The 17,676-nt window shown below is 38.5% G+C and overlaps 1 protein-coding gene across 1 annotated transcript; it reads right to left on the reverse strand.

Moving 5' to 3' along the window:
* Positions 1-721: 721 nt before the first annotated feature.
* LOC140235182 (major facilitator superfamily domain-containing protein 6-like) lies at positions 722-16,478 on the reverse strand. Its single transcript, XM_072315217.1, has 4 exons — positions 16,415-16,478; positions 5,688-7,322; positions 1,724-1,927; positions 722-1,233 (listed from the first exon to the last, which is right to left on the reverse strand). The coding sequence occupies exons 1-4, from the start codon at positions 16,476-16,478 to the stop codon at positions 722-724; spliced, it is 2,415 nt and encodes an 804-aa protein (XP_072171318.1).
* Positions 16,479-17,676: the final 1,198 nt, after the last annotated feature.

The raw sequence follows: 17,676 nt of genomic DNA on the forward strand, positions 1-17,676 counted from the left end.
TTAACTTTCTTTGTGATCATGGTCTGTTATGCAGTTTATGTTATCTCAGCAGGCTGATATTACATACTGAATTACAACTGGGCAAACACGATGGGGCAAATGGATATGCAGTTTGATGAATGAAACCAATGAATCTATCCACCTGAAAGTTCACTTTTGTGTTTTCACTGGAACAGTTATTCCCAGTTAGGAAAATTGGTAAATTCCCAATAGAATCTTCACAATGCAAATAAAGATCCATGTGACATAGAATTACGCAGGTATAAACAGTATAAAGACATTTACATCTTAAACTTACAAACATCTCAATGACATGTCATAATTGAAAGTTCATTCACATGTACAGTCTTTATTCTATTGATTGGAAACACTTTAGAAGGTCATTCATACTTATTGATATAAAACCCACTCACAGAATTCCAAATGGAAGCTTCCCAGCACTTCTTTGAAATTGTATCCTCTGAGCTTTTCACAAAAAAAAAGTTCACATCATTTCTGCTATTTTGGCAACAATAGTATAATTTGTGTAATAGACAGTACAGGCAGTACACAACTTACCAGACTTTAACTTGACACAGAAGTAGTTCATGAATCATGCTCAACATTGTTAAGAAATTAAAAACAATGTGGCATTGGTATAATTGGCCACAAAACTAATACGAAGATAAAAACCAAGGCTGGACAAGAGACTTGAAGAATTTCAGTTTCACCTGCACATGCACTAAACAGCATCCATGGCTTGGTCCAAATCAACATCATCCAAGTATGACATCATATTCACACCAATGTTATGTAACATGAACCTCTCCCTGTCCACCATGTCCAGCCCGTAGAGTCCAGATCTCCCCTGTTCACCCTGGATAAGAGCAGCAAGACTGGTTGCCCCCGGCGACCCATCCATGACATCATCATCCTCCAGGGAGTCCATTCTCCTCTTGTGGTAGTATCCGCAGGGCATCCTCACCATGAAGTCCCGAGGGGGTCGTGGAGGCGGGGCGTATACTGGTCCACGGAAGGCAGCAGTGTGGGGCAGCATCTCCATGGCACACTGCTGGTACCCATGCCCCATACCACTTGTACCAGGGGCATCGGTATCTATAGGAGAGGCGGGGCGGTTGATGTCGCGTAGGGCCAGCCTCATGGAGCTGGCGTCTAGCTTAGGGCGTGGATCCTCCTCAACCAACTCCGCCTCCATCTCTATTGACTGACCCCCATGATCCCCAGCACTACTCTCTGGAATATGATCACACAAGTGCTCAATGAATTCATTACCACAAAATATATTTCATTACAACAGTGATATGATGCCACATTTTTGAGAAGGGATGTCAGAATGAGCACTACTGATTCATATGATGCCCTTGCATTTGCAATTCATAAGACTGCCAACACTTTTTCTGATCATCTTCTGATGATTGCAATTCAAGCTTGCTGGAATACTTCCAAACTTAAACAAATGCCTTCTGGTGGTCAATGGCCATATACTGCTGTTTGATATAAAACTGGAAAATTTGCGGCATGAAATTTTCATGAATTGGAGCCGATGGCCTTTTTCACAGTATGAAACTTTTGTAGATTACCATTGTTACTCAATGCATTATGTAGACAAAATAAAACTTTTGCCTGCATTTTACTTTTGTGAAACTTCACTCATTGTGAAAGTTTCATACACACATGAAAATTTTTGGTTTCACAGTACCGATAAAACCTTGTGCAGACTCACCTCTTCTGCTGTTCCTTCTGCTTTCCACCTCCTCGGACCTGAAGCGGCTGTAGAGGATCATGGGATGACGCTTGGTAAAGACGTGGTACAACCCGAGGTAGAGGGGACCCGAGAGCCCCACCACGAAGGCCGCTGACCGGAAGAGATTCCGGCCTCCAAACCGGTCGTAGACGAGCCCCCCAAGCAGGGTACCCAGCCCTTTACCTGCATGAACAGGGGATGGTGGAGGAAACAATCACAGAAATTACTCTTGAGTTCACATGCCTTATAATTATTATTCTTTGTCGACTTTATGACTTGGGTGATACAAGTACCACAATGTACAAAAACCAGGGGCAGATCCAGGAATTCCGTAAAGGCGGGGGGGGGGGGGGGGGGGGGGAGGGGGGCACCTGTTACATGTATGCCCATTTTTTTCTTTCTATTCCTTTTGTTTTTTAACAAAAATAAAGGGGGGGGGGCATGTGCCCGGTGCGCCCCCACCTAGATCCGCCACTGAAAATCGTAACGGTACATAAGGATGTGGTATTTAAGGATTACATCACACTGAAGTTTCCTGTGTAATAACTTTTGAACTACTTGTAGTAACCCCATCCCCTACCTCTAGAAAGTCATTGTGCAGGTGTCTGTGTGTGGGGTGTGGGAGTTTTAAGATTTGTGTTTTTCTCTACCTGCTTTGTATCATTCCTTTATTACCCTGCACAGCTCTTTATCATCCCGCAGTATATAGAGTGACATTTACTCTTCATTCAGGGGGTGGAGGTTTATTTTGCAAGTAGCCTAGCTAGGAGGTACAGGAAGACTCTTCTTCGAGAGTGAGTTTATAGCCATCTTAAATGACTACCTATTTTGGACAGCCAAATGTATACACTCTACGATAAGAGCGAGATGATACAGTTTTACAGTAAGCTTGCCCTGCTAGCATTCATAATACTGGAGTGGGTGACACGACATTTGCTCCTGCAACAGTTGCTCCGGTCTTATTTTCTCAAAGGACTTAGGGTTAGGGTATGGGATTGTGATAGGGTTTTAGGTTTAGTTTGATGTGAGGATTAGGTTTAGAGTTAGCGTTATGCTTGGGGGTAGAATTTATGTTTAGCTTACTAGCATGCAGATATTTCATGGGAGAAATTGTCCCAGGAACAAATGTTATGGAACCATTGGAATGATATCTATCACTGACTAATATAGGCCTACACAGTCAACAACAAAAAGGTTTACGGATCTTCACTTTAGGTTGTGTACTTTCCTTCTAAATAATTATTCTTTAAACACATGAGTGCAACTTGAAACCATTACACTACTAAATATAACTTAATGTTTCAAGTCACATTTATGAGCCATCAATGGAAAGTTCGTTCAGACCCATACAAGCCCAGGTAATGAGGGATACTGCCTTTAATGCGTTGGGTTGCTTTTTTTAATGCTCAATATCCGAGCCTTGCAGTGATAGGTGAGTTGAATGTCTGGTTGGTGGAAATGTTGCCTATCATGTTATATTGGGTTATGAGAGAGAAGCGTGACAAACACTATGCAATGATCTATTACCTGCCGTCCTGTCCGGGGAATTCAAGCTGCCTACCACCCCACTAAAACATGTTTGCCCCAAATTATCAGCACATATACTCTTGCCATGTCTACAAACAGCAATTTTCTGTGAGGCGAAAATTCAGGTTTATATTACATTTACAAACTGATAATATGAAGCTTTGATATGAATGCATGCAAGTTTTGCATGGACAGAATGATGCAATAGCATAATGATGTTATGTCATATCAAAATTTGTATTGTTTACTAACATTCTACAAGCTTATATGTGATATGACAGATTGATATTTAGATTGTCTTGTCAAAGTTATGCTGAGCTTTTGAGTTGCAATATCACTCTAAACTCAATTACACATAATACAGAAATTTTAGGCTCGTTTAAATATCTTAGAAGTTTTCACCAAAGCCACAACCTAGTGCTCCCTAGAGACTACCTATGCTTAGCCTGGCTAGAAATAGTTTTAAATTTTTCTTACCAGAAGGAAAATAAAGCACTTTTTTTTTCTACAAGCATTTCCATGGACACAGGTTTAATGTCCGCATAAATTCTCCACACGCTATTCCTTTTCCGTAACTGGTCTCCTTTGAAATGGTAAATCAATGCTAATGTTGCTGCTGACATAATTATGTTTTCATGAAAGCGAAACTGATGTAAACAGACTATTACCCGAAGCAACAACATTTGAAACTCAATGGGACCCAAGGGGTTGATAAAAAGAGTGCTCATTGGGTCTTTGTTTTTTGCCTCTACCAATTTTACATTCATGCCCTGTGGTACATAAGAGAAATTAGTCAATAATGAGGCTTAATTCTACATGATAAGTTTGATGCTCTGAACAGTGAATACAATCACTGGGGAACATCCTTGGAAGCTATGAGTCAGCTTTTCTAGAGAAATCGCCACGAATTTTGTGCTTGATGGAAATGTTCACTCAGTGTGTGAGTCATTTCAGATTGAAGGTTTGATTACCCAGAGGAAACTGAAGAGAGAGAAAGAGAGAAAGAGTCTACAGATCAGTTGGAATCTTAGCTCCGGTGAGAGATAGCTAGAGTGAGATAAATACATTAAAAGAAACCTGTAAGATGCACAAAAAACAGGGGAATGTAAAGTAAAAATACAATACAAAATATACAGCAACAGGATATGGCATAAATGTGGAGGAAAATAAAAAGAGTGATCATGTTTTGAAGTGATGAATGACTGTGAAATAAATAGCATTGAGGGAAATATTCTAGAAAGACCAATCATGGAGGAGATATAAGAGAGAAGAGACAAAAACATACAGGACAGAGGCTTAAAAGTGGGGGAAACAAGGAAGATTTTTATGTTTTGAAATGACAAATTAATATGAGATAAAAGATATTTGAATAACCAGCACAAAAACATACAGGAACAGTATCAAGGCATAAACGTGGAAGAAACAAAAATGAGGAGTCATTTCTTGAAGTGACAAATGAATGTAAGATAAAAGGATACCTGAATAACCAGCATTGTGGGATATTTTCTAGGAGAACTAATCACAGAGAAGACATAAGAAAGTAGAAAGTGAGACTAGTGTCTGCTGCATGCTGGTTGTATGAAAGATGAGTTGTATGCATGCATGTATTGCTCTTGGATTGTCTGCGAATAGTACATCGACATCTACTTCAGATAGCATCATGTTGTGGGGGTGGGGGTTGGGGTGGGGAGGGGAACCCTTCATGGAAATGTGCACACATGAACACCCATCAGATTGAATTTTTTTGCAGTGACAAAATGCAGATCTCATGCAGCGTGTCATACTTTGACCCTTTTGGACCTGAAATGTATGTGGCCACCCTGATGTGTAGGTGAGTTAGTGAATTGTGTTGCAGGGCAGGTGTATAAAAGTATATGAGCTTCTCTTTGCCTGTCCCATGTCATTTGTGCATGTTACCCTGCTCTATTCTTGAACATCTAAGAATAGTGTGACATTTTCTGCCACTGTCAGAGGTGGAAGTGGCCAATAATTAGGAAACTTCTAGGTGCTGAAAAATTAATGATTTGGACAATAATTGTGCGATACCGTCAATCAATCTCTGACAAAAGTGTGAAATGAACTGCTTTCTTCAGTAAGAAGAGGCAACCTTATTATTGTTTATGTATCATACTATCTGCATATTATACACATCAAGGTCTTTTATTTACTTTCGGGTCTTTTCCCTGTCAAGGCTAATAGGATTTTCCTGATCTCCTATTGGCAGATATGGTTACATCATGACTTGAAACCGTGATGATTGCTGTTTTAGTGTCGAAAGAAACAAAATGAAATGAAACGACACAACAAATCTTCAGGTGCTGGGGAATTGTTCACTTTGGTGGGCAAATGTAAATGTACAGGTTTGAAAAGCTGTGTCACAGAACGTTTGAATGTAAACTGCCATCAGTGCACTCACCAAATCCCATGTGGACACTTGTGAAGACTGCTTGTAGGGTGAGAGCCAATCCAGGAGGGGCGTTCTGGTTGGCGTACGACGTGCAGGCGGCCCACGACAATCCGTACGTGATGCCATGGAGTAGCTCAAAGGGAATCACCGCCCACGCATTGGTGATGAGAGAGTAACCAAGGAAACGTAGCATGTAACAAAAGAGAGAAAAGCAGAGAGCACCTATGTGGCCCGTGAAGCGGATGACGCGGTTCGAGAGAAACAAGAACGGTATCTCCGCAATGCACGTTATCGTTAGCGTTAGTCCCATGAGAGTGTGGGAGGCATGCAGTTCCTGCAGATAGAGAAACAGGAATGTCCCTATGACACCAAATCCCATTCCTAGGACACACACCATCACGAGGAAACCGAGAATCTCTGGCTTTCGTATGAGTAGTGGGATGTTCTGGCACTGTGCTTTGACCGATGTCTGTGGTGGGAAGACAATAAAGGATGCTGCGACTGCCGACGCTAGCATGAAGCCAAGGAATAAGTAGAAAGCAGGGTCAAAATGGGAAAATCTGTCCGTGGATTTCCGGTCGTAGTAATCGATGAGGACTCCGGAGACGAGAGAAAATGCCCCCCAGCCGAAGGCACCCCAGATGCGCTGCTTCCCAAAGTCATCATGCTTTTGGTGGAGGAGCTCCATGGTGGTGGAGTGGAGGATCGGGGAGGTGGTGCACATGAAGGACCTGCTGAATAGCACCAGGATGAGGAGCAGGAAGAATGTGGAGAGCAATTCTGAACTGTTGCCGGGCGGGGCTTGGTTTCCCAATGATGCTTCGGTGTCATGACAATGACAGGTAAAGTTTCCATTGCCAGGCAACAGATTGAGGGACACATCAGTGGATACATTCACTGACAATGCTTTTGACCCTGGAGTTCTGTTATTGCTGGAACAAACAATGTCCTCACTAGGCATCCGCTGGCCATCCTCAGTGATCCAATACCTTTCTGGTTGGCATTCATTGCAAATACTGTCTAAATAAACACAATCCGAGGGATCCGACGATTCACTTCCATTGCACATTTTTGCTTCATCACCATTCTTTCTGTCATGCTGAACAAAGCAAATTGCTTGAGAACACTGATATGTGATTGTTGATGAAGTATCACTTTCGCTGAAATTGCAGATTTCCCTTTCAGCAAATATTGCACAAATACTGTCACACATGATAGATTGCGACTTAGGCATACTCTCATTTTCTTTTTCCCAAGAATGCACTGATGGTGTACTGATATACAAATACGTTGGAAGTTCCGTGGTGGCGCTTGCCTCTCGAAATGGCTCAGTAGTTCTGTACGGCCCCAAAGACACAAGCTGTGTTTGAACACTAGGCCGATGCGTGACATTGGTTAGAGTGGAATATCCCAGAGGCAGGGAGGCTGGCACGAAGAAAGTGCCAAAGAGGAACACTGTAGCACCCCCTATGGCGGTGAGCAGCACAGCTCGGTGCTGGTTGAAGCTGTCGGCAATGCTGCCCCACAGGTGGGTGAAGACAAGTGCAAGGAGGGGCTCCAGCCCTCGTATGAGTCCAATCTGGGTAGCGGTCAGTCCTAGCTGACCCATGAAGAGTGGCAGGTATGGCACAAGGCTGGAGAGTCCTGTAAGACAGGAGAAACAGTGATATATAATTCTATATTCTAGATTTCATTCAAAGGATATTATATAATCAAACTTGGGTGGTACAGAGGTAGACCATCTTACTCAGTGCAATAGATATAGCATTAGTTCTGTAAACAAATTCTAGGAGGTTATAAAAGATGTGGGTATGAGTACATGCAATTGAAACACTAGCATTATTCATTTTTATGTGTGTTGCGGTATCGTTTAACACAAACAGCATTTTTCATGTTTATCTACTCAGGACTCGAAATTTTGGTGGCACAAAAGGGAAATGTAGTGACTTGAAGTAAAAGGAAAGTTAATTTTGAAGTTTAGCTGCCTGATCGGGCCATCAAAACCAAAATATAGCGTATATATACGTATATATGTATGTATGTATATATATATATATCATTGAAGTCATATACAAGATGTAAAACATGCTTGAGGGAATGTACACGCAAGTGTCAGTAGGTTACTCTTTGATAGCCTCACGTGTGCAAAAAGCTGAAATTGGCAGTTTTATCACCACTAAGCTTCGTATTGGGCTTTCTCATCCCTGTCTATTCCAGATTTCCAGATTTTGTTCCCTTTCCATGTATCCAATATGGCCTTGGATGTTATGACTGGGGATGCAGTTGCAAAAAAATCATCCCGCACTCGCGAGCCTCCCCGCTCAGTGGAGCTGCTTTCGGGACGTGATGGCATTGGAAATCAATTTGCGGAATCCGAGGTTTCCATCCATACCAGCTGCCTGGCAATTGGGGTTCGCCATGATGAATCATTGATTGACATTGTTTCACATGAATAAGAAGCAGGTCATTTGGGGAGAGACACACGTTAACCCTCATAATAAGTTAATATGTGTTTGTGCACGTGTGCTGTAGTCTGTTAGTCTTCCTCGACAGCAAGTCAAAAAGGTCACAGGGTAGCAAGCCAATAATGTAGTCAGTACACTACAATCACAAAACCACCTGTAAAGAATCTGTGCTATACACACACATGCCATATATTTTGAAAGCAAAATATTATGTGAATCAGGATTTGTAAGACAACTTCCCAGTGGTTTATTTTGTAATGGATGAACATGTAATACATGGAATTACAAATAATTGTCATCCCATTTCAAGAGAAAATTTGGAATTTTCCACCATGAAGACAATGTGTTATAATTAAGGGGCAATATTTTGGCAGTTATCAGTCAACTATAACATATAAGCAAAATATAATCTCTCTGAGATATATTACGGTATAAAGATGATTTGTGCAGAAGTCAAACAGAAATGTATATAAAAAGAATTTGAACTCTTAGTTGGTTGCCAACACTATATTCAAATACACATTCTTTTGGCATTTTTTATCAAATCCCCATGACAACACAGGACTTCAAAAAAGACAAGCATTCTCTCATCAGTTAGCCAAAGAACTTGTCTTTACTCTGAATACAGGAAATAGAGTCAGGTTTTCATCTGCACATAGCACTACCAAATGGACACATAACAATACTGACTCAATAATGTCATAAATGATAAAAAAACAACCTATGATATATGTTCATACAAGACTGGATGTAGGCAAGTTGAGGTGCTACATCAATGAAGTTTACAATTAAACTACCTTTTAAGGAATATCCATTTGATTCATTCTTTGAAGGGAGATATTAGTCAACCCAGCATACATTGTATTTCTTTTACATCTGCTCCTCTTCAAAATAAATACATCACAAAATGTTTCCCAAAGAACATTTTCAAGCTCATTTTTCATCCATAAACCACTTTAACCATCTAAAAAAAAGTTCCCAACCCAATACCCAGAAATGTAATTGGTACTATTGCTCTTTTATTGAAAAAAAAAACAAATACTGGTCCCTTGTCCACACAGTGCACTCAAAGATGAAAATGGATGAGGATTCACAAATGATACTATGATACATCTTTTGCCAGGGTTTATAGCTGAAGCTGGCATCTCAAAGTATATGTATCTCTAGCAGGAACATGTTTATGTGGTATAAGAAATAAAAACATTGTCCAAGGGAAGTAAAAATGCAAACTACAAATTGTTTAAATTACAAAATGATAATTCCAGTCATGTAATCTTTGCAGTACGATGAACTTTCAAACAAAGAAATCATCGATGGCAAGGAAGATATAAAGAGAAAAAGTTGTGCACTATCAAAGACATACTATGAATAAAAATGTATTTTCCTTCAGTAAATCTGGCTTAAAATGTCCCAATATACACTTATTCTTAAATCCCATCACTCTTTCTTTCTGGATAATTTGTGTCTTGCAAATAAATCATTTCCTTCAAATAACAAAAGTGGGGCATTTCTTTACCTTCATCCTACTTATATGAATTGGGAAATTTATGTTCTAAATCTCTTTTGAGCTACCCCATAAAGTAATGAAGTGAAGGCCAGTTGGATTAAATCTGTACATCACACTTGAGATTTTTCCTGATTATTCCTGGCAATAATAGAATGGCAGTAATGGATGGAGCTCATCCCACCTGGGACATAGGAGTGGGTCCTTCTCGATGTTTTGTATGTGCAGTGCACAAACCTCCAACACTCTTGTCAATAACCCTGATCACGTCCCACGGTAAGGCTTATCAAACCGAGAATGCCTTTCGAGATTTTCCACGCAGACTCTCATCCTCCACTGAAAGACACCTAAGCTCTTCCAACCTTCACACATACAAATTTGTATGCATTTTCTTGGAAAAGTCATTCCATGCCTTGGAATCAGTCACATCTCATTAGAGCACTTCTTGACTCCTGTTCTCATGCCATGTGATTTAACGTATGAAGCACTTAGTTGGAAGTACCTCTTATTTATATATCGCTCAGCTGTTTCACAATAATCATATAAGACAAATTTCTCCTTTGCATACATTACTTTTTAATTGAAAAGCTGCCACAGTCACTGCAATACACTAGAGCTGTTGTGATATTCATTTCTTTTGTCATTTCCATGGCAACATCCCATTAGCATTCACGATTTCCAGCTGTTTCCATGGCAAAGGCAGTTGAATTAGGTTATAGGTTGCAAGTATATTCAGCTCTTGAGATGTGATGGTATTATATGGAAAAGATATTAGATTTACACACTTGAATTATATATTTTTTTTTGACGATCTAGACAGGTAAGAATTCAAATTTCATAGCTCAATTAATTTGTCATACACTAACTTCATATCTCAAGTAGAATCTGAAATGGTACATCACATACATGTATAGACAAAGCCTAAAATGCAAGCAAAGTGTTATACACTCTTCTCCTACAGCCATGACAATGATAAAACACACAATTATAAACATACCATTTTAACATTTGAAACTATATACAAGTGCTATGTTTTTTATATGTAAAATTAGATGCCAAAACATTAGTTAAGATACACGAATAACACAGAGATTACAGTAATGAGCATGTAAATTGAAAAAAAGTCACTTCTCACATAAACAAATGCTCTAATTCTTATGGTTATACACTGTATTTAGTTTAGAACGCATTGCGTAAGATTGCGTATGACTGATCTAGAGTGCATGTGTTTCTTTGTATACAATTTTATTCTGACACACCTCTGCAAGATGTGTCAACATACATATACTGCAAATAGCTAGATGAAATTGAAAATAGTCAAATTCTGGCCTTATCAGTAATTTTCCCAATCTGCTCTTCACTATAACAGTTTCTCAATTTTTCAAAAATGTCTTCCTGAAGGAAAAAAAACAAAACAAAACCAGTGATTACATGGGCTAACTAACTATGTCTAGCATACTTTTTAACATTAACTGGTAAGACAAAATGTACCCCCCCCCCCATTAAAAAAAAATGGAAAAGAAAATAATTGTTGCAGGTAAGGTTTCCCTGGGGAAACAACTGCATTGAGAAAGATTTGACTAAAAAAAAAAAATCCTTTTTCACACTGGTCGATTGTTTACACATGACTGAATGAATACAGGTGCACTGATGTGGGCAAACGTTTGCTCAGTAATGCTACCTATTCCAAGCACCTGGACGTGATGTGCTTTGTTTACTAAAATTTTTTTCTTGCATGGAAAAGGAGAAACAAAGGTAATATGAACCTATGAAGGCTGCCATATTTCATTACACTAGTGTGCTCGTCTACCTCCCCCACCTCATACTACTTTTTCTCCTCCTTGGTCTTTGTTCAAATTGATTTGAGACAGCAGGCAATGCATTAGCTGAGGAAAATGGAGCCGTTTGATGTGTGCAAGTTTATCTTTTGCACAACAGGTGGTGCAAAGCAGACTGGATTTCAGCCCCTGCAGGAAACATGAAGTCTTGTGTTTCTTCCTTTCAGCAAAAGGTGAAAGTTGGGGGGTTTTTTTTGGGTGCAATAAAACACTTGAGAAATCAAAGTCCATGGGAATGACAGACTAAAAAGCACATCGAAAATATGTCATCGACTGAACATCGGTGAACATTGATGTAGGCAGATATATAATGTATATCTATCCCATTGGCACCTAATGGTTTCTTGCAATGTTAATGTCTACTCAACTAGTATATTTTGGTCAGGAAGACTGTTCAATGATATGGTAAGAGGACATTTTATGTATAGATACACCCTTTTGTAAAATTATTGACTAGAAGGTCTGCAGCTTCCAGGCTAAAAGGGTGTATGATTAACCCATCAAAGACTGGTCCTGAGTATACTTGGGCAGGTGTTTATGGGAAATGCATATTACAGCAAAATCACCTCGTCCTTAATGGGTTAGGAAGATTGGATGTGTTTTGGCAAATCGCTGTTTTACTCTGCTGTACCTCTGGATTTTGTGGTTTACCACAATCTGTCAGTCAGTCTATTTGGCAAAAGGGTGTGTCAGCTGTATGCCCTGAAAATTTTTGTCCCACTTGTCAGAGGAGCAATCTGCAGATACGTACTGCCTTTCTTCATAAGATGTAGGATGTCTTGCATCTCCAGTAAAATGACTCCCAGAAAAGGTGTACATGACTGAAATGTCTAGCTAATGAAGGTTTTACAAAATTTTGGACAAAATGATAATCAGAGAAATAAGATTGAAGTGTGTGCATTATATCCAATACATAGTATGTATCATAGTTGAAATGGCTTCAAAAGTCAAGAAAATATAACATACACCTGTATTATGTAAGTCAGAATGACCTTTCACACAGAAAAGTACATACAAATATGCGTGCCTGACATGCACATTTAAGTCTTAACTTCTATCACAAGTTTTGATACGAGATTACCGGTATCTCTTATTCGTCAACATCAGCAGAGTATTATGCCTGATACGTATCAAACCAAAATAGCCACTAAGCTGTCTGCACTACTGATTAGGCAATAATCTAGATTTCCAGTGCCATTTCATTATGCTAAATTGACATTTGTACAATATTTGGAATAAGCCTCAGCTTTATCAGATAGAGTATACTCCTCAGATGTTCATGGTCATTCCAATTATTTGTCTATTTTCATAATGACTACTTCTGTATGAATGATTGCTTAATAATGAGCCAAAGTTTGGTTTCTCATATCAAATTAGAAAATTTACCACTCATTGAATTTTTGTCATATGAACTAGGTATATTAATAGGGTTTGCCTGTGCTGATGAAACAAAGGTCAGACAGCTGTATGTGAATTTTTGCTCCAACCCTTCAGGACCTGAGGGGATTTTTGCAGTTTTAACTTCTACTCAATAAAGGATGCAGTAAATAGTACATTATTTCAAAACAATAGATTACATGGCACAGCCGGGTGATACAGGGATAATAATGAATCAAGCAAAATAAATACATATATTCTGACACACCCCATCTCACTCTCTCTCTCACACACACACACACATATCTAAAGTCGGCCATGGGTGGTTCACTAATTTTTGAAAGAGTTAGCCACAGATGATTCAGGTGTTAAAGGTTTACCAACATGACAAAATGCTATGCTTGCAATAACAAACAAGCAAGTAACTAAGAAATTTGCCCATCATTGGGAATTCTGATGTTGTACATTGATCCTACAAAAGAAAAGCAACTACCCTATCTGCATGTATTCATTTGCCATCTGTTTTTTCTCCCTCTTTTGTCTTGATTTGACTTATGAAGTCCAGAAAATCACAACGTTCTCCTGCTCTCTCTCAAAGTGTCAAATTTTGGAAAATTTCTTTCTGATTTTTACACGGATTTAAGGAATTCAACCAGTTCTATCTTATCTCTCTCCAATACAGGATATGCAATGAAATTTAACATTGTCAATTTGAAAGATGACAACTTGCCAACTTCTGCAGCACACCCTACCCCCCGCCCAAATATATGATCTTGTCTTCAAATCTTGTTTTGCAAATCAACTTTGATTTTGTACAGTAATGAAGCTGTGCATTTTCATGAGAAAAAGACTCTGCAAAGAAATTATTTCTAAGGCACTGTATTTCAATCAGCCCAGAGGACTCAAAACATTTTCCCCTATAATAAACCTTTTCTAAAATTGCTGCAGTCTGCTAAAAATATCAAATTGAAAACAAATGGTATGTATTGAGATCATTTCATTGGTAACATTTCAGTCAGATACTTTTGTTATGACCATTTTGGTAAATCTTTCTTGGGCATGAGGAAAAACTTAATCACTTTTATGGGAACCACAAAAAGCAAGATTTTCAGTATGACAAAAACAGAGTATTAGGGGATTTCTTATTTCACGATTTAGGTTCTTGATATTGAAGGATTAAGCCGAGTTTTATCCGCATTGTAATGACATCATGACTCATGCCAAGGACTAAAATGTACCAACAGAAATGTAAAACAATGTACAAAATTGGAAATAAATTACTTTGTGGTAACACATCAAATTCAAGACTGATATGATCAATCTACTCCCAAGTTCTTGAAAGAGATATATGTGTTAATGCAAATCTGGTAAGATACATATTGTAGGAACAACATCTGCTGCCAACTGAACATATAGCCAAGGATCCACAGAATCTGCATAGGTATATAAAAACCTATCTTCAATTTCTTTTATTCTGATATCAAATTACAAAATAACATTTTATATGGACATGATTCTTTATTCAGGTCGGGCACTTGGTTTGTAAATTCAAACATTTAGCTTCTGTCACTTTTGAAAATGTAGCATTTTTTTTCATGAATTCATTCTTTTTTTCTTCAACTATGTATGATATTTGTTAGCTTAGGACTGATGCATCTCTTATCAAGTACCCTCTTATTTCAGTCTATCCCAGTCTCCTCTAGGCAAGAATATCATCACAGGTTCCTTGAGAGCAGTCCTTCCAGATGTTTAGGTATCAACAGACATCTCCTACAATAATGAATGCATTTCACAGCCTAGCTAACAAGCTACTTTTTCCAAGTACTAGTAGCTTCCTTCATGGACCTCACACATTTCTTCATTACCTGCTGAATATATTTCAAGCTTCAGACTTCTGGCAATGACTATTCCAGCATTTCTTTTTTGAAGACAGCTCAGCAACTAATCAAAGAGCAAATGTGCAAAACTTTGCATTCTACATGATGATGTGATGGGACATAATGTGGAAGCATCTTAGACGTTCTCTCTACTTCTGCCATTTCATTTCCAATCCATGCAGAAAATGATACACCATCTTGTATGCAGCGGATTCAAGTTTCTCCAAACTGGCATCTATCCATATCATGCGCATCCTGTTTTCAATCTTATGGTCCCATTTGTCTGTCTTTTAGTTCCCATAGTCTCTTTCATGATGCTTATGGTAAATCTATCTGTCATCTTAAATAAGCTTGCTCTTACAGACTATCACAAACACATTGTCTCTTTTTGCTCATTTCTACTTGACAACATTTTCCCATATACTTTTCATTTATGTTGAGGCGGCCATTCTAGTAAAGCTGCACCTAAATGATGGCAGTATCAAGCATCTCCAATTTGTAGATTTGTGATTGTAAGATGTAATAAATTTGTCATATTATTTGAAGTATCCAAGAATTAATCTGATGGAGTTACAAACCATGATTTCACACAATCATTGCTTCATGAATATGTTTTCATCATTCATTTGTATATCATTTCATTGTTATAATTGTGCTGATTTTTTTCCCCAATGAAAGCAAGAATAAACAAGCAATAATGTGTTTTTGCATACCAATGATATAGTCCATGGAAACCTTATATATATATATATATATATATATATATATATATATATATATATATATATATATATATATACAGGTGTCAAGACCAGTTATACCTTCCCATGTTTGAAAGCACCATAGAGGGTTTCATTTGTGTCATCTCTTTATACATGTTCCAGGTTTGATACCAGATCTGATTCTACATACATGATGAAACAGTTTTCACAAGTTTGTGAATGCATTATTATGCAGAACTGTGACATACAAGATGGATAAGAATGTATGTGAAAGGGAAAAAAGGACACTTCTAAAGACTTTCATCGTAGGAAACAAAACCTCTTTGTCTGTAGTATGAAGACATATTTTGCAGTCACTGCATACATATTTTTTTCCTTTAACGTTTGAAGGTTAGCACAGACATGTACTCAAACAAATCAAGATAAAGATGTACTGTAGAAACAGGATCACTTTGCTTTGAAGTTTTAGATAGGTCAAAATGGTTAACTTTCTCATTATGTTTATTTCAACACAGATTTCAAAAAATGAAATTTATCATGTATGTACTTGCATTATTACACAGAAGCATTGAACTCCTCATGCAAATCACACCTAGAGGCATCCACGCTGCTTGCCTTTAAACTTGATTTTCTGATAAGCTGAATGCCTAAATGATATATATATATATATATATATACACAGTGTACATATACATATGAAACTTGCATCAAACAAGCATCAGGATGATGTGATGCCATATTACTGTATGCAGAAATCGGTCATCCAAAGAGACCTTGACTATATCACAAAGTCCTTCCCTTCCCCATACTGTACACATTTTTAAGCACATCTTTCATCTTTCAGCTATCTTCATCTCTTGAGAACTACCATTAAAAGGGGGGAAAAGGAGGGGGGATGGTGATGGGACTAAACAGGGATGAGAAAAAGATTGCATCTGAGTAATTACGCTCACCAGCCAAATGTGTGAAATACACTGCCTTTACCGGCAGCAGCGCCCGGCTGATGCGTAGCTTCATCACGAGAAAGCTTTCTCCTTCCGCTTCCCTCAGTCAACAGGGTTATTACTTTCCTAGGGGTTGGGTTGCTCCTGCCGACGATGGCCGTAGGCTCCCGCATATTGCCTTTTACTGGACCTCTTCCGCCATGCTATCACACACGCTTCCCGTCACACTATCCTGAGATATGTCGACTGCAACCGTCACAAGTTTGAAACTGAATCCTTTGCCCAGGGATGGTAGATACCTGGGTGGGGCTACAAGAAGAAAAAAATTTCAGTAGAGATATCACATTTAAACTTGTGAGTTTTTGAGTTTTGTATACACCATGCAATCTGTCACTCAACTGAATCTGTGAGGTATCACCCTAGTAATTCACCAATATTGCATTTGCGAAGAATCAGCTGCTTCGTCACCACTTTTCAAAATTTTCAATCTCACACACTAAGTACTTTTTATGTTATACAGTGTATGATACATAATAAGCATCTTTGCTCAGTTGAAAATAACAGATTGATGAACCACTGCCATTCACTTTCCACACTCATGCATATCAATATGATGTCAGAAAGTTTTTGATACAAAGAAAGTAGAGAAATAACATCACATACTCAAAACAACACAATGTATTGAGCTGTTTTGGCAATGTTATATCTATGTACATCATACTTTGTGGAATCATTTACAAGTACAGCCTTGGACTGCAAAGAATAATTTTTCTTGAATGGTTAAGACATTCTATTAATAATAATCAAATGACAGGCATGAGAGTAAAAAATCCTTATCTAAAATCAATTGGTCATATCATACATGAATATGAAACAAAAAACATAAATTCTGACAAGCACTTCATCTTCATGAAGCAGGTATTTCCAAGAGACAGAGGCTCAACAACACCACATGTATGCAATGTAATCTATGCTGGTAGCATTTCATACCAGGAAAATTGGCATTTAAAGAGCCTCCTTAATTAAATTTACATCCACAGAGGCGTCCGGTTGCTCCTACCCAACAATAAGTCAAAAAGTCTCTGCCAAGACTTAATTGCAATACGACGCCAAACACCTCAAGGCAAAAACTGGAACAAACCGCGCTTGATATAGGTTGGACAATTATTTCTCCTCTAGATTTGCATCTCTGAGTGCAAAGAAAAAAAAAGCATATTGCCACTTCGAGGCATGGCTGGTTTGTCTTTTAAATGCAATAAATACAGATAAGA

This window comes from Diadema setosum, chromosome 11 (genome assembly GCF_964275005.1).
Source record: "Diadema setosum chromosome 11, eeDiaSeto1, whole genome shotgun sequence".
Lineage (NCBI taxonomy): Eukaryota > Metazoa > Echinodermata > Echinoidea > Diadematoida > Diadematidae > Diadema > Diadema setosum.

Bases quoted from the DNA above. Each gene is read 5' to 3' on its own strand.
- LOC140235182 (XM_072315217.1), bottom strand. From the start codon at position 16,478: ATGAAGCTACGCATCAGCCGGGCGCTGCTGCCGGTAAAGGCAGTGTAT. The intron at 7,323-16,414 runs GTGAGCGTAATT...CCTGTCTTACAG, and splicing joins GTATTTCACACATTTGGCTG to GACTCTCCAGCCTTGTGCCA. The intron at 1,928-5,687 runs GTGAGTGCACTG...CTGTTCATGCAG, and splicing joins AAGTGTCCACATGGGATTTG to GTAAAGGGCTGGGTACCCTG.